Here is a 25,036-nt window from a genome sequence, read left to right as displayed (position 1 = left end):
GAAGGAAAACGGGGTAATGTTCTGGGGTCAAAGATTTATCTTAGATTTCCAGCATTTCCTTCCAAATATTAGTCTAGTAAATCTTCTCTGATTCCAATGCATTTATGTTCTTCCTTAAATGAGGACATCTGTACTGCACAGAGTTGTCCAGATATGGTCTCACTAATGCCGCATAACTGAAGCACAACCTCTGTACTTCTGTTCAATTCCCCTCACAATAAGAAGCAACATTCTGTAGCTTCGAGGCACAAAAGACTGCAGATGCTGGAAGTACAGGGAAACGCACGATGATGCCGGAGGAACTCAGCCGGTCAGGCAGCATCCGTGGAGAAAAACAGCTGGTCAACGTTTCGGGTCAGGGACCCTCCTTCAGGACTGAAGATAGGAAAAGGGGAAGCCCGATGTATAGGAGGGGAAAAGCAGAGCAGCGATAGGTGGACAAAAGAGGGGAGGTGGGGTGGGCACAAGGTGGTGATAGGTAGATGCAGGTAAGAGATAGTGACGGGCAGGTGCGGGGGAGGAGGGGAGAGCAGATCCACGGGGGGTGGGTCAAAGGTAAGGAGGGAAAGGAAAAAAAACGTAGAAAAAAAGAGGCTCGGAAAGGGAAGAAGAGGCGTGGGTGGGGGGCAGTGTGGGGTGGGGGTCGTGGGAAGCAATCCTGATCTCTGGTGTGTGGAGTTTGCACATTTTCCCTGCAACTGCATGGGGTTCCCACAGTGCTCCAGTTTCCTCCCACATCCCAAAGGTGTTTTTGTGTTGGTTGGTTAATTAGCCACTGCAAAATGCCCCACGTGTGTAGATTCTGCGTGTTGATAAGAATGTGGGGAGAATAAAATTGCAATTGACGTACTATTAGTGTTAGTGGGTGTTTGATGGTCAGCATGAACTCAGTGCGATGAAAGGCCTGTTTCTGTGTTGTGTCTCTCTGTGACTTTGCACCTTTCTGTGCACAAATGTCTTCTCCATCTTCCTCATTACAGGGCTGACCAAACCCCAAAACTTGGCTTTAACATGTTCTGGGGTGAATTGTGCACAATAGTGAATCATTGTTGGGATTGGTATTGGTTTATTATTGTCACTTGTACCAAGGTACAGTGAAAAGCTTGTCTTACAAACCGATCGTACAGGTCAATTCATTACACAGTGCAGTTACATTGAGTCAGTACAGAGTGCATTGATGTAGTACAGGTAAAAACAATAACAGTACAGAGTAAAGTGTCACAACGGATGTGAAGGTCAGTGGCAATGCCGGCATTTATAGGTATAATGTACCAGTTGAGTGTAGTGTACCAGCTTGGTACACAGGAGTGCGTCATCCCGGAGGGCAGCAATGAGTTGATCACAATGCACTGGCTCACTCTGGATGGTAAAAAAAAGCCTGAAGATGCTGGAACCAGAAATAACAACAGAAAATGTTGGAAATACTCAGCAGGTCAGGCAGCATCTGAGGAGGGAGAAGCAGAGTTAAAGTTTCATGTTGAAAACCCTCACCACATCTGTTTGGACCATCTCTCTGCAGAGCAGACTGCTGCGATGCCCCTCCAGGCCACCAGGTGTCAATAGCGGCAGCAAATCCCAGTGAACGCGAGACCATCTTGTCATGATTCAGGCTCCTTGTTTCCGTCAGCGCTGACTCGAGACGTAGTGTTTACGACAATGTCCTGAGAAGGCGCGGGTCTGCTTTCCGGCAGTGTGGCACGGCGACCGTAAAGAGGGTGTTTAGCGACAAATCGAAGTTTAGGCGGTTTGTTTCCTTGCAGCTGAAGTAATGCGGATCCTTCAGACGGAGCAAACCCCCGGGCGGCGTCCGCACCGACCCGGCGGGAGGGACGGCCCCTAAATTCTGCCCCACAAGCGGTCTCACTTTGCGACACTGTCGCGACCCCGGCCGATCCAGTTTGCGGCAGTGAGGCAGCGCTCCCTCCGTGGCCGAGTCGCCGGTTGTTCGTGAGTTTCTGAATCCGTCGCCATCGGGCGGGAGGGAGCGCGGAGGGAGCGCCGAGCGGGTATCCCCGGCGGGAGGGAGCGCCGAGGGAGGGAGGGAGCGCCGAGCGGGTACCCCCGAAGGGAGGGAGCGCCGAGCGGGTACCCTCGGTGGCCGGGTCCCCGGGGCCGGGATGGTGGCTCCGTGGAGGCAGGCGGAGGGGATCCGGGCAGCGGCCCGAGGGGTGGGGAGGAGGGTTTGGGTTGGGGTTGGGGTTGGGGTTTGGGTTTGGGTTGGGGGGTGGGGTTAGGGGTGGGGTTTGGGTTAGGGGTGTTGGGTTGGGGGGTGGGGTGGGGTTGGGTTGGGGGGTGGGGTTGGGGTTAGGGGTGGAGTTGGGTTGGGGGGTTAGGGGTGGGGTTTGGGTTAGGGGTGGAGTTGGGTTGGGGGGTTAGGGGTGGAGTTGGGTTGGGGGTGGGGTTGGGGTTAGGGGTGGAGTTGGGTTGGGGGGGTTAGGGGTGGGGTTTGGGTTAGGAGGTGGGAGTTGGGTTAGGGGTGGGGTTTGGGTTAGGGGTGGGGTTGGGTTAGGAGGTGGGAGTTGGGTTAGGGGTGGGGTTGGGTTAGGAGGTGGGAGTTGGGTTAGGGGGTTAGGGGTGGGGTTGGATTAGGAGGTGGGAGTTGGGTTAGGGGTGGGGTTTGGGTTAGGCGGTTGCAGGGGTGGGGTTTGGGTTAGGGGTGGGGTTTGGGTTAGGGGGTTGCGGGGGTGGGGTTTGGGTTAGCGGGTGGGGGGGCGTTGGGGTTGGATTTGGGTTGGGGGGATGGAGTTGGGTCGGGGCGGTAGACATCTCCTGGTCCCTCTCCGGTCGGGGGTCGCGGGCCCCAGTATCGCGCCCGCCCCTATCACAGGGTAACGCTGTGGGGGAGGCTGGGCCCGGGGGTGAGGGACGCTGCAGCCAATGGTTCCGGTTCTTTGGAGCTGTGAGTTACTGCCGGCGGCCGTTGTCTCACACTGGCGGGGCCACACCCACTGGAGCTGGACCCTCACGGTGTGATACAGTGATCCTCTCTCCACAGTGACCACCCACTGCACTCCTCTGGGGTTTCACAGTGACCCGCTTTCCATCGTGTTACACAGTGACCACCCATTGTGCTCCTCGCAGTGTTACGCGGTGACCACCTCCCAGTGTTACATGGTGACCACCCCCTTTCCCCTCCCCCCACACACACCCCCTTTCCTTTCCCCCCCACCCTCCCATTAGACAATGGCAGAGGCGTGTTCAGCAATGCTGTACCCCAGTGATACACAGCGACTGATCTGCCTCTAACAAGAGTAAAAAATCTGAGGGAGGTTGGGCACGGATGACGATGTAAAGAATCTTGCAGCTCGTTGTACCTGTTTCTGAAGATGTGGTTACTACTGACCAGCTTGTGCCCTATCCCAGTATTTTACACTGTGACAGACCTGTGCCCACTAGAACTGTACCCCTCCCAGTGTTGAAGTGACCACCCACTGTACCCGTGTGTTTGACAGTGCCAAATGATGTACAGTGACTGATCTCTGTCCATCCATACTGTAGCCCAGTCCAACAGTGACAGACCTGTGCCCTTCAATATTTTACCTCTTTGTGAAAACATTGACAGATTTAAACCCACCTCTGTTACCCAGTATACTCAGCAGTATACAACAGTATGCTCTCCATACTGGATATTTAGCATCATATAAGCAGTATTCACAAGGAAAACATGAATTAAACATAAATTATACACAATTTTTCCAAGAAAGAATGTGATTAGAAGGGAAAAAAAGTCCATCTTGGTGCAAAGTGATTCCCGGGAACTGTTGGTGAGCCGAGGGCTGACTAGTGAGCTTGAGGGGCCAGTTTCCTGTGTACAGAAGTTGGTCTCTGCCTCAACACCATCGATTTCTGAAGCCCCAGGGATTTTGAGTTCACTGTTCATCTGGTCCACCGCTTCTTAGGCATACCTTTGGGATAGAGGATGATTTGCTTCCACTTTAGTTTTGTGGGTTCTGGACTACCTAATGAGGTCCATAATGGAACCACAGACTCTTGCACACATGGGATGGGAGGTGGCTAATGGGGCTGACAGGTGGTTAGTTTGTGTGAGCTCCTTCCTCTGTTTCTGTGTGGCCTCTTGTGTGCTCCCCATGCACGACCTCGAGGTCCTCTGTACCATTCCAAACGCACTTGGAGTGATTGTGGGTCAGAGATTCCCAGGAGTCAGTGGGGATATGGCACTTCTTCAGGGAAACTTTGACAGTATCCTTGAACCTTTTTCTCTGTCTGCCTGGTAATCTGCTCCCTTGATAGACCATGGAACAGAGCGTCTACTTGGGGAGCCTCTTGCTGGGCATACGAGCCAGTGGCCAGCCTAGTGTGGCCAGCTGAGAGTAACTCAGACGTCAGTGCTGTGGATGTTGGCCTGGATGTTCGCTTATCCTTCCACTGAACCTAGCACAGCACAGGAACAGGCCCTTCGGCCCACGATGTCTGTACTGGCCAAGACGCCAGATTAAACTAATCTCATGCATGTGATCCATATCCCTCCATTCCCTGCATGTTCATGTGCTTGTCTAAAAGCTTCTGAAACATCATTACCATATCTGCTTCCTCCACACTCCCTGGCACCACGTTCCAGGCACCCACCACTCTCTGTGGTTTAAAAAAAACTTGTACAAATTTGGAGGATTTTGCAGATAGAGGGTTGGTGGTATTTTTCAGTGCCTTGAGATGCGTGCTGCAGGTAGCCCAAGTGTCAGAAGGATCTAGGTGGCAGCAATCACTGACGTCCCATAGACAGTGGGTTTTGCCCCAGACTGATCTTAAAATATCCTTTTCCTCACTTGACCAAAGGCTGTGCTGCAGCATTGAAGGTGCCGATGAATTTCATCATCAATGTGCCTCTTCATCAAGGGGTGGCTCCAGAGATGAGGAAAGTGGTTCACGTTTTCCAGGGTCTTGCTGTGAACCTGCATTGTCCATACACGAAGGAGATTAACCTTCAGAGTGTGTGCGAGTATGAGATAAGTGTGCAATTGTGTGAGCTTCTTGTTCATGGAAAGAGGCTTGGTATATTGGCATGCTATCCAGCAAGGAACGATCCCACACTCCCAAGAATTGCACAGTTCATGTAAGATTTAGAAAGAGTTAAAAAATAATTGGTCTGGAGGTGATTTCTGGAGAGATTTAGGCCCAGGATGTAGCCCTGATCTGGGTTTGGAGAATCTTCTTTCTCTAATAACTCTCCCCTTTCCCCTCTTTGCTCTCTCCCCTCAACTCCCTTCCACCTTCAGTCCTCTGCCCACCCATTCGCCCCCATGTCTCAGACCCATCCCCATCCCCTTCTCCAGTGCCCCTCTCTGCTAAATTGGAGCAATTATGGTAGGAACCTGGGGGACCGGTATCAGATTCATCTGCAGTCAGTGACCAGGTTTCCCTGGTGCTCACCATGTTGCTCCCCACTTCATTAAGTGTTTCATTGCCACCTCTTTGTATAGCAGAACTGTAGAAGATGGCACGATTCCTGACCCCGGTGATCCAGGATAATCCCTTCGGATGGGGACCATGTGCTGTGCCAGAGCAGTTCAAGGACATGCCGTATCAGCCCTTTAGCAAAGGTGATCGACTGGGAAAGGTGAGTCTTTCCCTGGGATGATGATGTGGAGTATGTGGGATACTGGGGAGTCATTGCGGCTTGGAAGGAGGCCAGTTGGCCCATTTGGCCTGTACCAGCTTTGTGTGGAGTCCAGATGAAGGGTTTCAACTTGAAATGTCGACTGTCTATTTCACTCCACGGATGCTGCCTGACCTGCTGAGTTCCTCCAGCGGCTTGTGTGTTGTGTAGAGGAATCCAGTCGCTTCCCTTCCCCCACTCTGTCCGTATAGCCTGCACAATAATTCATCTCAAGTGCCGTGTAATTTCCTTTTAAAATCATTGCTCATCTCTGCTTCCACCAACGGTGTAGGGATGGAATTGTATGTCACTGCATGGAAGAGATGTTCCTCACATTTCCCTATATCTTAACATCTAATTCCTATATCTGTATCCATTAGCCTTTCAATCCTTCCAAAAGCAAGATGATTAGAAGTAAACACAAAACTTTAGTTATTTCTTCATAAAAGTTCAGCATAACTCAGTTTTAAATTGAAGATCTCTACTAATGTTCCAAGATCCACTTGCTTTTCTTATTATGCTGTTAACAGGTTCTGCTGCCTTCACGTGTAGTCCTGACCTCTCTCTCTCTACTTACTCTTCAGAGCTGTGTCATTATACCTCTATTGCCTCAACCCATTACATTACCTCACATACCTCTGTATTAAATTCTACCTGCCACTTATCTTACTTAATCCATTTTTTATTCAAGCAATGACTCTGCCACTCCATAAGCTTCAGTTTTGTTAATCAGCTTTTTGTGTGGTGTTTTGTCAAATACTTTCTTAAAATCTACGTGGAGAACATTAACTGTGTTCCCCGTATCATCCTCTGTAACTTCAACAACAAAGTTCATTTGGGTTAGTTGAACATGACTTGCCTTTTACAAAGCCATGCTGGCTCTCCTTAATTAAATTTCTCTAAATACCTGTTCATTTTTTTTTCTGATTATTGTTTCTAAAGCTTTATCCATCACCATTCTCAAACTGCCCATCTTGAAGTTACTAGGTATATCTTTTAACCCTTTGTTTTTAAACAACAATCCTCAAGCACTTCCCCGATTGGAGATTGTGTGCTGTGTGGACCTCAAGTTGGAAGGTTATTTTCCTGAGTTTCCAAAAAATACTCGGGAGGGCATGCAGCACCTTTGGATAGAGAGAAACAGAGTTAACGTTTGGGCCAGTGAACAATAGTGGGGGCTTCAGACTGTGAACCTTTCAACTCTGTCGTGATCTTTACTAAATTAGTGAGTGCCATTCTCAAAGTGTTGAATAGTTGGATAAAAGATTGTGGGTGATCTGATTTTGGCCTCAGCTTCACTTTCTTGTCTGAACCCTCCCATAACCTTATTTCCCCAGAAATATGTTTCAACCTTGAATGTATTCAAGAAGTGCAGCCTCCGTGGCTCTCCTGGGTGGAGAATTCCAAAAATTCATGGCCCCTTGAGAGGAGAAATTCTTCCTGATCTCCATCTTAACTGGGTGGCCCTTCATTCGGAAACTTTTCCCTCTAGTTCTAGATTCACCCACAATCTCGCAGCATTTACCTTAGAAGCCTCCCCTAGAGCCACGTGTGTTTCAGTAAAAGTACCTTTCATTCCAGTAACCTCCAACAAGTATAGGCCCAATCTGTTCACTCGGTAATTAAAGTCATCCTCCTCCTCCCAGGAATCAGCTTGGTAAACCTCTGAACTGCGTCCAATGCAAGTGAATGGCCTGTAAAATAAATCGAAACTGTACAACATGCTCCAGGTGTGGTCTTACCAAAGCCTTATACAGCTGTAGCAAGAACTTCTAACTCTTGAACACTGGCTTGGTAATAAAGATCAAATGATGTCTTTTACTTGCCCGTCCAATAATTGAAAGCTAAACTCTGTGTAATTTGGATATTGGGGGTTACTTTGATTTTTTTCACTCAAAGAGGGCATAACAATTTATCTTTGCAGGTCGCTGATTGGACAGGAGCTACCTATCAGGATAAGAGATACACCAGTAAGTACCAGTGTGCTGAAAGTCAGTAACCTGGTTTATTTGCTATTTTCCCATGCCCAGAGTCTCCTATCCTTCCTTTCTGGTAGTACAGATACTGGTGTACATTTTAAAGCTACTGCCTACCTACATACATGGTCACGTTAGCCCAGACTTTTGGGCTATTTGAAAGGCATTGCCGCAGAGCCTGTCCATACCAGACTTCCATCTGCATGCTATTATTTACAAGGTTTAGATGACTTTCAACCAAGTGCAGGAATGTTACTCCTTTCCCTCTTGATCCCAGCTATGCCGAACACAATCCCAGGTCCAGTTAGTCCTGGGAATTCCTGGCGAGTACACTTAGACGGTATGGTTGAATGCATTCGTGAATGCATCTTTGCTCTTATGACCAGAGCAAACATTTAACCCCACTCAGCAAAAGTAAGACAGGTTATCTGGTCAAAACCTGATTGCTTTATGTGAGGAAACTCGCTTTGTGCATATTCACTGCTGCACCTCCCATGTGACATCAGGGATTTCCCTTCTGAATTATTTAATTGGCTGTGGAGCACTTGGGATGTCATTCAACTCCAGGACACTCTAGAAATGCAAGTTCTTTCCAGGGTCCAAAGTGTTGCTGGTAAATTGCCGCCTCTCTCTCCCTCCCACAGATAAGTACTCCTCCCAGTTTGGTGGCGGTAGTCAGTACGCCTACTTCCACGAGGAAGATGAGACCAGCTTCCAGCTTGTGGATACTGCTCGCACCCAGAAGACTGCCTACCAGAGGAACCGCATGAGATTCGCTCAGGTAAAGCCCCCTGGGAGCTGTGCGTACTTCCGGTGGGGTTAGGGAGGGGCTTTGCGATTGACGTGCAGACAGAAAGGTAGTCACATCTCAGGAGAGCCTGATGACAGGTCCAAGGATGTCCGACTCTTGAGACAATCTGCAGAGGTACAGTGGCATGGTGGTTAGGTTACCAGACTAGTATCAAGAAGATCTGACAATTGAACAAGAGTTCAAAACCCACCAAGGCAGCTTGGGTATTTAAAATTAATTATTAAAAGATATTATTGTTCACCATAAATCTACCAGATTGTTGTGAAAACCCTTCCTTACTGGACTGGCCCAGACCTCCAGGAATGGATGTAAATAAGGATGGACAGTAACGGCCTTGCCTTATTGCCAGCAAATATCCTAGTGGAAAACAAACAGAATTGCTAAGAAACCTCAACATTTCAAGCAACATCTGTGAAGAAAATGTTTCCGTGGATGACCTTGCATTGGAACTGGAAGATGTTAGAGACTGAAGAGTGCAGAACCAGGGATTCCCCCCACCCCCCCTTCATATTTAATTCAATGGCAGTAGTTGTGTTCATTCTGACTGTGCAGTATGTCCTGAGGGGTGGGAGTCTTTCTGACGTATAGTTATGTGGCGAGATCTACTTACTTCAACACAACGAGCTGTTTGGTGAAACGTCATGCATTATAGAAGCAGACCTTTAGCTCACTGACTCTACATTGACTGTCAAACACCCATTTACACTCATCCCATTTTATTCTCCCCACATTCTCATCAACGCCCTGCAGATTCTGCACACACCTGCACTAGGGGCAATTTATAGTGGCCATTTAACCTCCCAGCTTGCACATCTTTGGCATGTGGGAGTTGGTTTAATTTGTATTTGTAATGTTTATAATGCACTATGCTGCTGCTGCACAAAAAAGCTAATCTTCATGGCATTTATACCCTGGGTATGTACACCCATGACAATAAACTTCAACTTGTAAATGGAACACCCAGAGGAAACCCATGAAGTCACAGGGAGAACATGTAAACCCCACACAGACAGCACCGGAGGTCAGGAATTAACCCAGCTCACTGGAATTGAGGCAGTGGCTCTCCCAGTTGAGCCACTGTGCTGCCTGTGCTTAAGGTTAACTTGCAGGTTGTGTGGAACAGACTGAATGCCTGCCGGTAAAATTCAATAATCCATTGCTGTTCTTTCAGTGCAGGATTGACATTTGTTTTAAACCTTACAGCAAAGAAACATGAGGCGGGAGAAAGATCGCCGTCAGTTGCTGCAGTTCAACATGCAGACTCTTCCAAAGAGTGCCAAGCAGAAAGAGAGGTAAGCAAACCATTGTAGCAACTGTTTGCCATTCCCTTATCACCTGTCAGGAATGTTTCAAGCCCCTTGCTGCAGGTCATTCTCCTGCTCCCTTAACTATTGTTCCATGCACAAGTTGGCAGGCTGTTCGACTGTAGGAGTCTTCAATGTTCTCTTGATGTGATCGGACAGGATTTGGTGTTGCCTGATCCATTGGTGGAAGCAGATTCAACAATGGCTTTCAGAGAGGGATGAAGTAAATGAAGGGAGGTGTTACAGGAATATGGGGAAATATGGGACAAGCAGGATGTTCTTGGAAAGAGCTGGCACATAAAGGACTAAATTCAGTACTGCATCCATCCAACATGTACGTCCGCGTCACAGAGACTGAGATGAAGTAGGAAGTAAGAAATTCAGGTCAAGATGAACAACCTGTCTGTCTCTTTCAACGTATAAAAAATTTTAATCTTTTCCCCAGTTAAGTGGAACCCAATTCCCTCTTCCTGTTATTGTTGGCACATGGGGTTTAATGAGAAAGGAAGAATTGGCCAGTGTAAGTTAGACTTCTGCGATGGGCGATGCAATGGCAGTGTGTCAGGTCCCCTAACCCTAACCGTAATGTATACAATATGTATACGCTCTTTGTAGCTGCATGACATTTCGGTAAAACTGAAGGATGTACCCTTCCTCCAGACCTTGCATCTTGCTAGCCTGTGCTTTTCACACACGAGTGGTCCCACACTGCCTCTTCCTACGCTGGAGCAGTGGGACGCCCTCGGCAAGGTTCAGTTGCGATGCCTTCTTGAGTTGAGCAGCTGGCCAGTGCATGGGGCTCCATGAGCCTAGATGGTGGACTGCGTGGTCAGGGTCGTTTCCTTGTTATCTAAAAATAATTTCAACCATTCCATCCCTGATGTCGTTCCAGAGATCGTTTGCGACTACAGAAGAAATTTCAGAAGCAGTTCGGTGTGCGGCAAAAGTGGGACCAGAAAAACCAGGTCAGACCTCAAACTGTTCCATCAGGAAGGCAAAAAGTGTTGTTCCAGTCTGAGGTTAAGGAATTTGAGTCCCACACATTGTTGGAGGGGCTGTGTGTGTAATATTTCTGTGGATGTTTCAGAACTCCACAGCAGACAACCCTTTGCTTCCTGTTAACAAGCTATTTCAGTATGTTCACTTTGAGTTTTTTGCGCACTAGAAGATAAATGAGTCACCTGTCTCCAAGACCATTGTGATGAATAGCAAATATATTTAATGTCGGAAGGACAAGTAGATGGTTTGATTATCTGGGATCCCATCCATGGGATAGGTGGGCAAGAGTCTAATCTCTGGACAGGTTTGGTCCCATGGCTGTGGCCCTAACACAAAAGGTTATTGGATTGACTCAGTGATGTTTGGAGTATGAATTAATGTTCGTCCAATCTGTAGCTCACCTCTTTTAATCTCCCATTTCCTCCTTTTTGACTTGGGAGGGATTGCAACTGGAGGCCCATTTCTAGACTACGAATGCCCACTTTGTCAGGCAGCTGACAAGCTGAGGTGACTGGAAACGCAGTGAATGTCCCGGTTCACTCACGGGCTTTCCCTTTGCGGTGAGTGGCCAGAGACATTTGAGATGTTTGAAACTGGGCTTCCCAGGTAAATTAGCTAAGATTTAACACTTGCTGCTTTTGGCAATTGGGAGGACATTGTCCTTGTGAACAAAAGTGAGAAATTTTCCACTGCTGTATTTGAGAGCTTTAGTCCTATGTGCGTTGTGCAGAGTTACTGCACAATAATAGCCCTCCACAGTTCCATCTCTCCTGCCTCCCCCCCACCCCCATGGGATCTTTGAATTTCATGAAGCCTTGAACTTTGCTCGTTCCTAAATTCAATCCCTGCACCACTACTGTCATGGCCCAAAGCTCTGGAACTTGCTCCATAATCCCTTCAAATTATCTTTCCTCCTTTAAAATGCTCCTTAAATCTTCAGTCACCTGGCCTAATGTCCTCGTAGCTCAGTGCCTTTTTTGTTATTGTGTATTTGGTAACATTCCTTGAACCTTGCCGTACTTCTGACACTTGAAAGGATCTGCATAAATAGAAGTTGTTGTCTGTGTTTAACACGTTCCTCGTTCATCACTGAAACAGCTGAAACCGAGAGATTCTTCAGTTGAAGTCCGGAGTGACTGGGAAGTGAAGGAGGAAATGGACTTCCCGAGGCTGATGAAGATGAGATACATGGAAGTGGCTGATCCCAGTGACATGTGAGTGTTTTTAATATGAATTTCGTTTCCCATCTCTTAACTCCACCAGCATTGTTCATCCCACCTTAGCCAGCGTGAACAAAGCAGACAGGTGACATTCTCTGGTCCTTTGCTGTTGTGCCTCTTGTTGGCAGGTAGACTTGGGCAATTGACTCTGCAGTGTGATTCTGACTCGCACAGTGCAGCTCTCATTAGAAAACCCCATGATCATACAGTACAGCCTGCTGTCAGTGTTTTGCTCTGGTGGTAGTCTCAGCTGAGTTACACATGTGCTAAGGGTGTGCTGTATTGTTAGAGGTGCCATCCTTTGGATAAGACATTAAACATTTCTGTTGAACTGGTCATTCCTAAGGGATTCCAGTGTACTTCCTGAAATTTGTATCTCAACAGTGGCATTAGAGTGGGTGATCTGGCCACCTGTGATGTTACGTGGTGTCTTTTATCCCCTCAGAGAGTGCTGTGGTACGTTGGAGTACTATGACAAGGCCTTTGACCGAATTACCACGCGGAACGAGAAGCAGTTGAGAAGTATCAAGAGGATTTTCCACACTGTTACCACCACTGACGATCCTGTAATTCGCAAGGTTAGCAGACAGATCGAATGTTGTTCACCACTTCTGGGGGCAGGAACATCTCGTAAACTAACACAAGGCAACAAAGGGCTGTGCAGAGTGACACCACAGGTCTGAGGCAGACTGCAGACGAATGGAGAATTTTCTCTTGTCAAGTCATGGCTGGAGGCTGCATCGCTGTAAATAACCAGGATTGATCTTACACACATTAGTTATAATGGTAGCTGTCTGGGGAGCAGGAGAAATTGTCCTTCCCAACCCTGGAGACTGATTGCTGCAACTTTGGTGATCAGTTCAGAGGTTGTCTGCTGTAGTTCTGAGAATATTAAAGTTATCCCTTCCCCACTAATCATTGACAGCTGCTTTCTGTTCTCCTTCATCTGGTAACTCCCCATCCCAACAATGCCGGGTGTGGAATGTCATTGAGGGGAGGGAATGGAGTTATCTATCCATGTCTAGGGTAGGGTGTGATTAGGATGGGAGCTTGGAACTACTGGTATGCCTGCCCTTTTCCATGTATAGCTGAGGTTAACGCCAAACACAGTAAGGACCCAGGCCAACGTCAATCCTGAAATTTGCTGACTGTGGCATCGGAATTAATACCAACCCTACTCCTGTGGTCCAGTGGAGATTGAAGTTTGTCTGTTTCTAGATTGAAAGGAATGGTATATTCGAGCCTGTGTTTATTTACAGCTCGCCAAGACTCAGGGAAATGTATTTGCAACAGACGCCATCCTGGCCACACTGATGTGCTGCACCAGATCCGTGTATTCCTGGGATATCATCGTGCAGCGGGTCGGTTCCAAGCTCTTCTTTGACAAACGTGACCACTCTGACTTTGGTAAGGACAAATGTGTGACAATCCAGACAGAATCCGCTGTGCCTTTCCGTGTATTGTGTCCCTCAGCCCCTATGCAACCCACGATTTAAAATGCTTGTCGAATAGAAATCTCTTTATTCTTTGGGTGGTGATGGGATCTGACGGTCAGAGTTAAAGCCATGGCTAATTTGCTCTTGTAATCCCTCAGATTTACTGACGGTCAGCGAGACTGCGAACGAGCCCCCTCAAGATGAAGGGAATTCTTTCAATTCTCCCCGAAACTTGGCCATGGAGGCCACCTACATCAACCACAACTTCTCCCAGCAGTGCCTGAAGATGGTGAGGAAAGGCGCACCCAGTGATGTAAGTGACTTTTCCCTAAGGTTGTGCTTAAAGACGTTAAAGCTTTGTAAAACTCTGTTCAGATTGCAGCTAGAGAGTGGTGCTTCAGTTCTGACCTTAGAAAGTGTGTTGAGGGCTTGGGGCCAATGCTGGAAAACTTGACTGGAACAGTCCCAGGAGTGAGGGCAAGTGTTGTTCTCATTTGAATGTAGGTTGAGGGGGAGATTTGATAGAGGTGTTCTAAATTGTGAATGGTTATGAGAGTAGATCGAGACCTGTATCCAGTTGCAGAGGGATTAGTAACCCTCTGGGAAAGGGCAAAGGTAAAAGAGTCATTGAGTTACACGGTGCGGAAACAGGCCCTTCGGCCCAACTCGTCCATGCTGACCAAGTTGTCTACCCGAGCCTGTCCCATTTACCTGTATTTGGTCCATATCCTTCCGAATCTTTCCTCTCCATGGACTTGTTTAAATGTCTTAACATTGTAATTTCTTTTTCACACAGTGAGTTGTGGTCTGAAGGACACTGAAACAGCAGTGGGGGCAGATTCAATTATAACTGTTGAAAGGCGGCATGGTAGCGTAGCGGTTAGCGCGACGCTATTACAGTGCCAGTGATCGGGGTTTGATTCCCGTCGCTGTCTGTAAGGAGTCTGTATGTTCTCCCGTGTCTGCATGGGTTTCCTCCCAAAGACGTACGGGTAGGTTAATTTGGGTTTAAAAAATGGGCGGTGTGGACTCGTTGGGCCGGAAGGGCCTGTTACCACGCTGTAAATAAAATTTAAAAAAATTTTTAATAAAGAAAATTAGGGCTCTGGTGATTGAGTAAAGAGACTAAATAGAGAGCTGGGACAAGTATGAGAGGCTAAACGGCCTCCTTCCCTGCAGTGTCATTCTATGACTAAGACGGGATTTCAACCTGCTGCATCTAGAGGGGGAAATAATTGGTTAAATGTAAAGCACCTACTTGTTCAACAACTCAATGCAGCCTGTGTGCCACTAAAGACATAATAAAGTCACCTCCTCGAGCCTCAGAAGGCTTGCTGACGTAATCCTGCGGTGTTGACGTTGTAGCGCCTCATCGAATGACCTGTGAGTAGGTGGATTGTCTCCCTTGTTGAGACTGGTTTGCTCAGTTGTGCTGTTTCCAAAGAGCAGTGCTGTCAATCTCAAGCTTCTTCCCAGGAGTCTCGCTCACTTTTAAAATATCACAGGCTCCCCTGATCAATACATCTCTTGCTAATCATGAGCAAGCAGAAGCTTGAGTGTGGGATGTTGTTCAGTTTGGTGTACGGTGGGGAGAATGGATGGAGGGAGAGAAGTTTGCTTCCTAAGCTAGTGGCCTCCAGTATCGGTGGAGACTCCCATTGCATTTCCACAGTCAGGGTAGAGTCGCAGACTCTGACAAAGTGGCAGAGCTACTGCCAGGTGTCTGGGTTTTGCTGCTGCTTTAGCAGCATCAGAGTGTCTCTGGAGGACATGAGAAGAGAGGCTGTTTGTGCAGACGTTTCCTTTGTTGGGTAAAAACAAGGGGCGGGGGCAGCAGAATCAGCCCTTCTCCATTGGTGGTGAGAATACCCCCGTGTTGATCCCCATCCCAGGGTTGTGGGAGGCAGAATCCCAGAGAATGTCCCCTCATCTAATAGCTCCAACTCCAAAGGCTGAAATCTCCCTTTCGTGTTAAATGTGGATCCAAGCATTAGGATTGGACCTCCCTACTTAGCCTGAGTGAAGCTTTACACAAGCATCAAGACTGCTGAACAATGTCTTGTCGGCTGCTGAGACTGCCAGAACCTGAGTAAAATGGGGGTATGAGTCACCCCCTCTCACCTTCCCAGCGTCCCTGCTCCAAATTAACAATGCAGCAGTGTATCATCCTGCCTCATGGTCACAATAACATGCCGAGAAAGAATTTACTGATCTGTTCTGCTCCGTATTACCAGTTCTGATAGAGTCATGGAGTTGTACAGCATGGAAACTTGGCCCAACTCGACCAATGAGCTAGTCCCATCTGCCTGTGTTTGGCCCATAGCCCTCTAAACCTCTCCTATCCATGGACTTATCCAGATGGCTTTTAAATGTTGCTAATGTACCCGCCTCAACAACTCTTTCTGGCAGCTCATTCCAAATACCACCACCCTTTACGTGACGAGATCTCCCTTTAAATCTCTCACCTCTGATCTTAAACCTACACCCTCTTGTTTTTAGCACCCCCTCCCTGGGAAAAAGACTGTGTGCTTTCACCCTGTCTATGCCCCTCATGATCTTATACACCTCTGTCAGGTCACCCCTCAATCTCCTACGTTCCAGGGAGTAAAGTCCTAGTCTCCGCAACCTTTCCTTGTAACTCAGGCTCCCAAGTCCAGGCAACATCCTGGTAAATCTTTTCTGCACTCTTTCCAATTTAATAACATCTCCTATTACTGTGTGCAGTACTCCAAATGCAGCCCCACCAATGTCCTGCATAACTTCCCAACTTCAAAGGCCAGCGTGCCAAAGGCCTTCACCGGTGAAGGGTCCTCAACCTAAAACTTTAACTTTCTCTCTCCACAGATGCTGCCTGACCTGCTGAGTTTTTCCAGCATGTTCTGTTTTTACTAAAGAATTTACTGTGCCAGGATTGGTGGGGAAGGTGTTAAAATGACTGGTTAACAGTTGAAACATAGGATTGTATTGAAATTAGGTCTGTATTCTTTGGAATTTGGAAGATTGAGGGATGACTGTTCAAAGATGGAGGATCTTAACGGGGCTTGACAGGGTAGATATTGAGATGTTGTCAGTAGTGGGAGAATCACAAAGGGATTTAGCAACAAAATAAGGGGCTGGTCATTTAACACTGAGCTGCGTAGAAACCTCTCTTGGAGGGCAGTGAATCTCTGGAAATCTCTGCCCTGAGAGTTGTGGAGACCAGGCCATTGGATGTATTTAAGGTGGAAATAGATGAATATTTGAAAGATTGAGGAATTTGGGGAACTGGCATGGAAGAGGGGTTGGGACCAGCCTGGTGGCATACTCCTGCTATTTTGCTAGGTGTACTGTTCTTTTAATGGAGAATACAATTAAGCAGAATGTAATTTGTGGGGAGCAGGCATTCTGCCGACATTTAATGTGGGATTTATGGGATGAGCTGTAGAGGCGGGTGCAGTTGCAATGTTGAAAAGACATTTAGACGTACATGGTTAGAAAGGGTTTAGAGGAATATCGGCCAAACGCAGGCAAATGGGACCAGCTTGGATAGACCTGTTGGGCGTGGATGAGTTGAGCCGAAGGGCCTGTTTCTGTGCTATATAACTCTGACTTTATTTAGGGTAGTACTTACGGTACCTCATTCCGTGAGACAGACTCAAGCTCTAAATCCTCTACCATGACAAAAAGCGGGATGTGATTTAAGCAGCACTTTGATTCCTGGGTTGATGAACTACCCAGTGCTAGGTTGCCATGGTATCCAGGAATGAGATCAGATAAAGCAACAATAGTGGAAATGTGCCACTCAGATCGTGGCATCAGAACATCACTCATAATCATTGCCGTGTCAGGAAGTTCGTACGGATTTATTTGAGAGGCTTGCCTATTTCTCTTGAGAGAGAGTCGGGCATCAAGCGAGATGCATAGATTGTTGAGGAGAAATATGCGATGACGTAGAATGAAAATCAGACAAGTCTGAGAGACAATTGGAAAGGGGCGACCTGCTCGGAGCTGAACAGAGCAATTGTTACAGAACAAATTGTTTTTTATTGACCGTTTGTTGACCAGCAGTGCCAAATGAGATTTTTAAGACAAGGAAAAGCAAGCAAGTTAAAATGCACCTCCCTCCCATTCAGGACTTTTTCGTAGTTTTAATTCTGTTCAAGCGAATTATTGTTCATCAACTGACCAGATGAAGGGTCTAGACCCAAAACATCGACTGTCCACAGATGCTGCCTGACCCGCTGAGGTCCTCCTGCATTTTGTTTGTCACTCCAGATTCCAGCAACTGCAGTCTCTTGTGCCTCCAATTAAATTAAGGTGCTAGCTGTCATGAAGCCTGATTTAATAATCCTAAATTTAAATCCCACTGCAGCGGCAAGGGAATCTGCATTTACTTAATTAAATAAATGGCATTGCTGACTCCCACTGTGGCCAGTTGATTAATTGTTGGTTAGTGTCCAGGGCTCTGCGTGGTTTTCAGCTGCTATGCTTACCTAGTTTACATTTTCTTTCTCCCTCCACTTGCTGCAGGGCACTGAGAAGTACAAGTTCCCGAATCCAAACCCTTTCGTGGAGGATGACGTGGACAAGAATGAGGTGGCTTCAGTGGGATACAGGTAGGGGACGCAAGAACCAGGGGCAGGAGTGCACCACGTGACCCCTCGAGCTCGGCCTTTGTCAATCAGCTCCACTTTACGCCCTTCTGCCCACTGTGTCCATCCTGACCTTTTTGCCCTTCTACACTAATCCCACTTTCCCACAGTAGGGCTGTATCCCTCTATGCCTTGCCTATTTAACCGTCCATGTAAATGCCTCTAAAATGGTGATTGTATCTGACCACCGCCTCCTTTGGCAGCCTGTTCCCTATATCAACCACTCTCTGTGTGTTTAAAAACAACTTGCCCCTCAAGGTCCCCTCCAAAACTCCTTCCTCTCGCATTAAACATGTGCCCTCTTGTTCTTGATACCCCTACTGTGGGAAAGAAGTTTTGACTATCTACCTTGTCTGTGCCTCACAGAATCTTATTCTTTCAGGCCATCTCAGCCTCCTTCACTCCAGGGAGAACGAGCCCAGTCTTTCCAATATCTACCCATAACCAAAGTGTCCTTCCTGATTTTCCTCGATTCTGCTACCATGCAGAAATCAATTTATCTCGGCATTGAATAGACTTAATGACTCTGCCTCTGCAACTCTCTGGAAAAGGGAATTCCAAACTTTCAGACCCCCTTGAGCAGGAATCCCTCCGTCCATAATTCCTAAATGGATGATCCCCTCACTCTGAAGCCATGTACTCTGAGGAAGCTGGCACTTGCGGTGTAGATCCACCACCCTGGACTGTGTGTTACAGCTGAACTGCCACTTCACACAGTAGTTAAGGGTCAGCAAAGTGGCCAGAGACTGGAGTCTCACATTGGTTCCAGAGCAGCTAAGAATAGCCGGTTTCCTTTCCCAAAGGGACATCAGTGAACAGATTAGGAACTCATGACAACCTGAAAGCTTCATGGTCACTTTTCCTGATCCCAGGTTTTTATTGCCCATCAAAAGCAAATTGAATTTAAATTATTGCACTGGTGGGATTTTGAACTCCTGATGGTTTGTCTTGTGTGGGACTATTACACCTCTCTGCCCAGAGCTGTCATTGCACCAGGCGTTCTGTTTAAGGGAAGCCTTTTGGTTTCAGGTTCTGTTCCCTCCCCCAGCTCACTCTTGGTTCCTATGACTCTCCTGCAGGTACCGGAGGTGGAAGCTGGGGGAAGACATCGACCTGATCGTGCGATGTGAGCACGACGGTGTCATGACAGGAGCCAATGGCGAAGTGTCCTTCATCAATATCAAGACTCTGAATGAGTGGGACTCGCGGGTAAGCCACCAGAAGCAGCGTGGTGATGAGGCTGGAAGTTAATTCTGCGGGGAGGGACCTTGGAACTGATCATGACAGATAACACAGCAGTTGCCAACAGAGCGGATCTGCCCCACCGATTGTGCAATGCAAGCTCCTCCCCTCCATGCCAGAGTTAGGATTCTCTTCCCTCAGTAACCCTGTGGTTCCTGACCTGGGTGACTTCTGTGGATATCTGTGGGGTTGGGTTGGAGTCACCTCCACTGTGACTGAATGTGCTCTGGATATTTCATATCCTCTTACGACATGGGAACATTCAGCCCATCGAGTCAATGCCTGCTCTCAGGACAGTTCCATCAGTCCTATCCCCCCATTTATCCTCCTGTAACCTATCCTTTCCCACATGCCCATCTGTTCCCCCTTGACTCTCTATACTAGGGGTAATTTACAGTAGCTGGTTAACCTTCCAGCTCCTGTGTCTTTGGGATGTGGGAGGAAAACGGAGCACCCGGAGGAAACCCACACGGTCACAGGGAGAACATGCAAACTCCACACACACAGCGCTGGAGGTCGGGATTCAGGACGTGAGGCGGCACGACTAGGATACTGAGCAGTGCCCGACGATCGGAAAGCCAGCCTGTTTCTTCCTACTTCTCACCCCCCCACCCCATTCCTCAGAAGCCCCAGGTGCAGAGACTGGTGGAAGTACCCAACTGCAAATCAAGGAGGAGGCTTCGAGCCGTCTGGTTCACGTTGCTCAATGGCAATCATTGCCGCTGTTATGTGTGTCTCTTGAGAAGGGAGCGGAGCTCAGGGGAAGAGTGATGGGTGAGGCAGAGGGAGAATTTCAATCTCAGAGATTACCCCAAGGGGAAAACCAAGTTGCTTTGCATTCTTTTACATGTTTACACAACACCGTCTGCCTGCCTCGATCGGAGTATCAATGCTTGCAGGAGTTAGTTTCCAGTGAATGGGGGTCGGAGTGTTGTAGGTTGCTAAAGAGAGTGTCTGTACTTGCAGGGGTTGGAGGATATTGGAAACTGAACCAGTGATGTGTGAGTTTACCACTCACTGTTTACCTCTGCTCTTCCTTCCAATCCCAGGGTAGTCCTTCAGATGAGTGTGTTAATAAAACTCACCATTTTTTGTTTTTTAATTCTGCTGTTGGAGCTTTGTTAGGTTTGGGCTCTACTGGGGGATAGGACACTGCCGACTGACTAAATCTTGAATTTCTGCTCCCCTGGACAGTACTGTAATGGTGTGGACTGGCGTCAGAAGCTGGACTCGCAGAGGGGAGCTGTCCTTGCCACAGAGTTGAAGAACAACAGCTACAAGCTGGCTCGATGGACCTGCTGTGCATTGCTGGCTGGATCAGAGTATCTCAAACTAGGGTAAGGGTGCTGGGCTTGGGAAGCCGAGAGGGGAGAGAGAATCTGACAAAATCTTAAAGTAGCAGGTGTAAATAAAAGACCAGAGATTTGCAAGGATGTTCAAAGATCTGAGGGACCCAGGTTATGGAAGTGAGTGGAGGAGGAGAGGAACAGTGGTGCAGTGGGTAGAGCCGCTGCCTCACAGCTCCAGTGACCCAGGTTTAATCCTGTCCACCAGTGCTGTTGGTGTGGAGTTTGCACGTTCTCCCTCATGACCATGTGGTTTCTTCGCAATATCCCAAAGATGCACAGGTCGGTAGGTTAATTGGCTGCTGTAAGTTACCTCTGGTGTGTGTAAGTGAGTGGTTGAATTTGATAAGATATCTTTATTAGTCACATGTACATGGAAACACACAGTGAAATGCGCCTTTTGCGTAGCGTGTTCTGGGGGCAGCCCGCAAGTGTTGCCATGTTTCTGGCGCCAACGTAGCATGCCTGCAACTTCCTAACCCGTACGTCTTCTGGAATGTGGGAGGAAACCGGAGCACCCGGAGGAAACCCATGTAGACACGGGGAGAATGTACAAACTCCTTACAGACAGTGGCTGTAATAGCGTTGATCAGCACAGACTTGGTGGCCTGAAGGGCCTGTTTCCCTGCTGAGTGACTCTGTGACATAAGAGCAAGTTATAAAGGAACAAATAAGAAAAGACTGTTCCACTTTCAGGAAGGTCAGTAATCAGGACACAGCTTGATAGTAATTGGCAGATGAACCAGAGAGGACATTTGGAAACTTTTACTGAGTGAATTGCTGTGATTTGTAATGTGTTGCCCATGGATGTAAATTCAGTTGGAAAATTGAAAAGAGAATTGGATAAATCCTTAGAAAGAAAACAGTTTAAAGGGATATGTATTGGTTTATTATCCTCACTTGTATTGAGGTACAGTGAAAAACTTGTCTTGCATACTGATCGTACAGGTCAATTCATTACACAGTGCAGTTACATTGAGGTAGTACAGAGTGCATTGAGGTAGTACAGGTAAAAACAATAACAGTACAGAGTAAAGTGCCACCGAAAGGACTGGGTCTCTCTGCCGAGGGCTGGCTCAGGCCCAGCTGCTGAATGGATTGCTGCTGATTGTACCATTCTATGAATGCATGTGTCTGATTGATTCTGTTTGACTCCTAAGCCCCTTGTCTCATAGGTTGCCCTTGTTTGTTATGCACGTCCTCCGCCTTGACCCAGAACTTTAGTTCACTTGCCGCTGAATAAGAGGCTGTGGAACAAGTCCATGGACCCCGCACAATGTCCAGGCCAGCGCTTCTGATGCAGGACTGAAGGGTCATTGCCTTCAGAGGGACAACACTGAGAGGGGGCAGCACTGAGGGGAGTCCCTCTCTGTCCGAGGGGCAACACTGAGGGGTTGTTGTGCTCTTGTGGTTCAGTCCTTAAGGCAGGTAAATCGTGCTCTGTCTGACCTCTCAGGTAGATTAAAAATATCCAGTGACCCTGGGGATCTCTCTCAGCTATGTTTTACCCCAGCCTGCATCACTAAAACACATCCCATCCAGCTATTCTTTCGTTCTCTTTTGCTCCTTGGTGCGGTTTACCTTCCTCTGAGCTCCCTTATTTCCGTTGAGCTACAGACAGAGTCATACAGCACAGAAACAGGCCCTTCGGCCCAACTCGTCCATGCTGATCAAGGTGCCCACCTAATCTAGTCCCATTTGCCCACGTTTGGCTTGTATCCCTCAAGTTTTCCTCTACATGTACTTATCCAAATGTCTTTTAAATGTCAATGGTTTACCTGCCTCAACCACTTTCTCTGGCAGCTCGTTCCATATATGCACCACCCTCTGTGTGAAGAAGTTGCCCCTTTTAAATCTTTCCCCTCTCACCTTAAACCCATGCCCCCTAGTTTTTGGTTCCCTTTCTCTGGGAAAAAGACTGTATGCATTCACCCTATCTATGCCCCTCTGATTTTATACCCCTCAAAAAGGTCCAGTTCCAACATCCCTGCTTTCCGTTGAGGTTCTCTGTCCTTGCTTCCTGCTACGATTCAAAGCCTCTTAAAACCAACCAATGTACAGTCCTGTAGCCATGCTAAAGCACGACCTCCCTTGCCCTGTTGCTGTGCCTGTAAAGTACCGGGTGCTGTATGGGTGACTGCTACCCTTGTTTTTCTGTTTGAAGGTACGTGTCCCGATTCCACATCAAGGACTCCTCCCGTCACGTCATCCTGGGGACACAGCAGTTCAAGCCCAACGAGTTTGCCAGTCAGATTAACCTGAGCATGGAGAACGCCTGGGGCATCCTGCGCTGTGTCATCGACATCTGCATGAAGCTGGACGAGGGCAAATACCTCATCCTGAAGGACCCCAACAAGGTGAGGCATTGGGGGTGGGGGGGGGGGGGGGTGCAGGAGGAAGGTTTAGAGGGATATGGACCAAACGCAGGCAGGTGGGACTAGCTCAGGGAGGCATCTTGGTCGACATGGGCTGAAGAAGTCTCCATGCTGTGTAACACTGTGTAGGAGGCATGATTACCGCTTTACACAGATGCACTTAAGAGGACACCGGCTACTTGGGAAAGGAGGAGACATTGGTGGGGTGGGAGAAGGTTGAGAGGCAACGCGCACAAAATGCTGGAGGAACTCAGCAGGTCAGGCAGCATCTACGGAGGGAAATAAACAGTCGACGTTTCAGGTCGAGACCCTTCGTGAGTCCTGATGAAGAGTCTCAACCCAAAGTGTCAGCTGTTCATTTCCCTCTGTAAACGCTGCCTGACCTGCTGTTCCTCCAGCACTTTGTGTGCGTGGCTCCAGATTCTGGCATCTGCAGAAGTACAAGGCAAGTTGGGCCGAATGGCCTGTTTCTCTGCTGTAATGCAGTCCCCTGGAGTAATGAGAAGTAGCTGAATGTTTTGCAGTGTCTGATTGGTGTTGGTTTATTATTGTCACTTGTATCGAGGTACAGTGAAAAACTTGTCTTGCATACCAATCGTACAGGTCAATTCATTACACAGTGCAGTTACATTGAGTTAGTACAGAGTGCATTGAGGTAGTACAGGTAAAAACAATAACGGTACAGAGTAAAGTGTCATAGCTACAGAGAAAGTGCAGTGCAATAAGGTGCAAGGTCACAACAAGGTAGATCGTGAGGTCAGAGTCTACATCTCATCGTATAAGGGAACCATTCAGTGGTCTTTTCACAGTGGGGTAGAGGCTGTCCTTAAGCTGTGGTCTTTGATTATGCTGGCTGCTTCGCTAAGGCAGCGAGAGGTAGAGACCAGAGTCCAAGGAGGGGAGGCTGGTTTCCGTGACGTGCTGGGCTGTCCACAGCTCTCTGCAGTTTCTTGTGGTCCTGAGCAGAGCAGTTGTCATACCAAGCTGTGATGCGTCCAGATAGGATGCTTTCTGTGGTGCATCGATAAAACCTTAGGTGCCGTGTGTGCCCGAGGATCAAACATTGTGTGGGATTTGGGCATGATGTCTACAGTGGGTGAGACAGTGGCACAGCGAGCTGCTGCCTCGCAACACCGGAGACCTGGGCTGCATGGAGTTCACATGTTCTCCCTGTGACCGTGTGGGTTTCCCCCGGGTGCTCTGGTTTCCTCCCACGTCCCAAAGTAGGTTAATTGGCCACTGTAAATTACACCCCCCCCCACCCCCCCCCCCCCCACCGTGTGTAGATGAGGGGTAGAATCTGGGGGAGTTGATGGGAATGTGGAGAGAATAAGATGGGATCAGTGTGAAGGGGTGATTGATAGTGCGGATTCAGTGGGAGGAATAGCCTGTTTCCGTGCTGTATCTCTCCACGACTACATCTGTTGTGTGCTTTGCTGCCAGCTGTTGGTGTGTTCCCTCACCACCGGGATTTACACTGGGACTCCATTTGAAAAATAATCAGAGAAGAATTCGGGGCATCAGGATCTACATTCGAGGGGTTGGGACTGCATTTATTGAATGACTTTAATTTTTAAAACAAGTGGGAGTTTGTATGAAAGTTGAGCAGGAGGGAGGGAGGGAGGTGGGGTGAGGTATTTTTGGGTTGGGTAGGAGATGGTGAGAGACTTTCCAGAGGGAAGGTTAGAATCTCAGCCGTGACGAGAGGCGCCCTGCGCTGGTGACCTGCTCTCCACTGCATGTGCTCCTTGGTTGCTGAGCCCAGGGTTTCTTCAATAGACCCACTGCTGAACCTGCCCCTTTTCCACCCCCACAGCAAGTCATTCGTGTCTACAGCCTGCCCGACGGCACCTTCAGCTCTGAGGAGGAAGAGGACGAGGATGATGAGGACGAGGAGGAGGAGGAGGATGGTGCACAGTGAGGAGCCCGGCCACGCCTTGACTCCGCACGCCTTGGATAGTCTCATGGCTGGGTGGCCCACATCTCACTGGAACCACGCCAGTGATGTTCACCCATGAGGACAGTGAGACTAGAGTAAAGCCGTGTACAGTCACTCAAAATAAAACTCAAATACTTCCCCCA

General features: G+C 48.2%; 1 protein-coding gene across 3 annotated transcripts; it reads left to right on the top strand.

The window, feature by feature from the left end:
- The first annotated feature begins 1,754 nt into the window (after positions 1–1,754).
- eif3d (eukaryotic translation initiation factor 3, subunit D) lies at positions 1,755–25,036 on the top strand. Of its 3 annotated transcripts, none has more exons than XM_052043308.1 (15): positions 1,755–1,947; positions 5,439–5,575; positions 7,539–7,584; positions 8,235–8,371; positions 9,605–9,693; positions 10,598–10,670; positions 11,803–11,918; positions 12,370–12,502; positions 13,184–13,331; positions 13,519–13,673; positions 17,870–17,955; positions 19,071–19,200; positions 20,428–20,570; positions 22,744–22,936; positions 24,771–25,036. In XM_052043308.1, exons 2-15 carry the CDS (start codon positions 5,453–5,455, stop codon positions 24,873–24,875), a joined length of 1,677 nt encoding a protein of 558 aa, XP_051899268.1. In that variant the 5' UTR covers positions 1,755–1,947; positions 5,439–5,452; the 3' UTR covers positions 24,876–25,036. The 3 variants fall into 3 exon arrangements, with proteins under 3 accessions (XP_051899268.1, XP_051899267.1, XP_051899270.1); XM_052043307.1 differs by having other exon boundaries at positions 1,756–1,947; positions 5,442–5,575; XM_052043310.1 differs by lacking the exon at positions 1,755–1,947 and adding an exon at positions 1,986–2,006 and having other exon boundaries at positions 5,442–5,575.

This window comes from Pristis pectinata, chromosome 33 (genome assembly GCF_009764475.1).
Source record: "Pristis pectinata isolate sPriPec2 chromosome 33, sPriPec2.1.pri, whole genome shotgun sequence".
NCBI classification, from domain to species: Eukaryota; Metazoa; Chordata; class Chondrichthyes; order Rhinopristiformes; family Pristidae; genus Pristis; species Pristis pectinata.
The sequence above is the reverse complement of the archived record's forward strand: the minus strand, read 5'-3'. Positions and strand labels throughout refer to the sequence as shown.

Bases quoted from the DNA above. Each gene is read 5' to 3' on its own strand.
- eif3d (XM_052043308.1), top strand. From the start codon at position 5,453: ATGGCACGATTCCTGACCCCGGTGATCCAGGATAATCCCTTCGGATGG. The intron at 11,919-12,369 runs GTGAGTGTTTTT...TTATCCCCTCAG, and splicing joins GTGGCTGATCCCAGTGACAT to AGAGTGCTGTGGTACGTTGG. The intron at 17,956-19,070 runs GTAGGGGACGCA...ACTCTCCTGCAG, and splicing joins GTGGCTTCAGTGGGATACAG to GTACCGGAGGTGGAAGCTGG.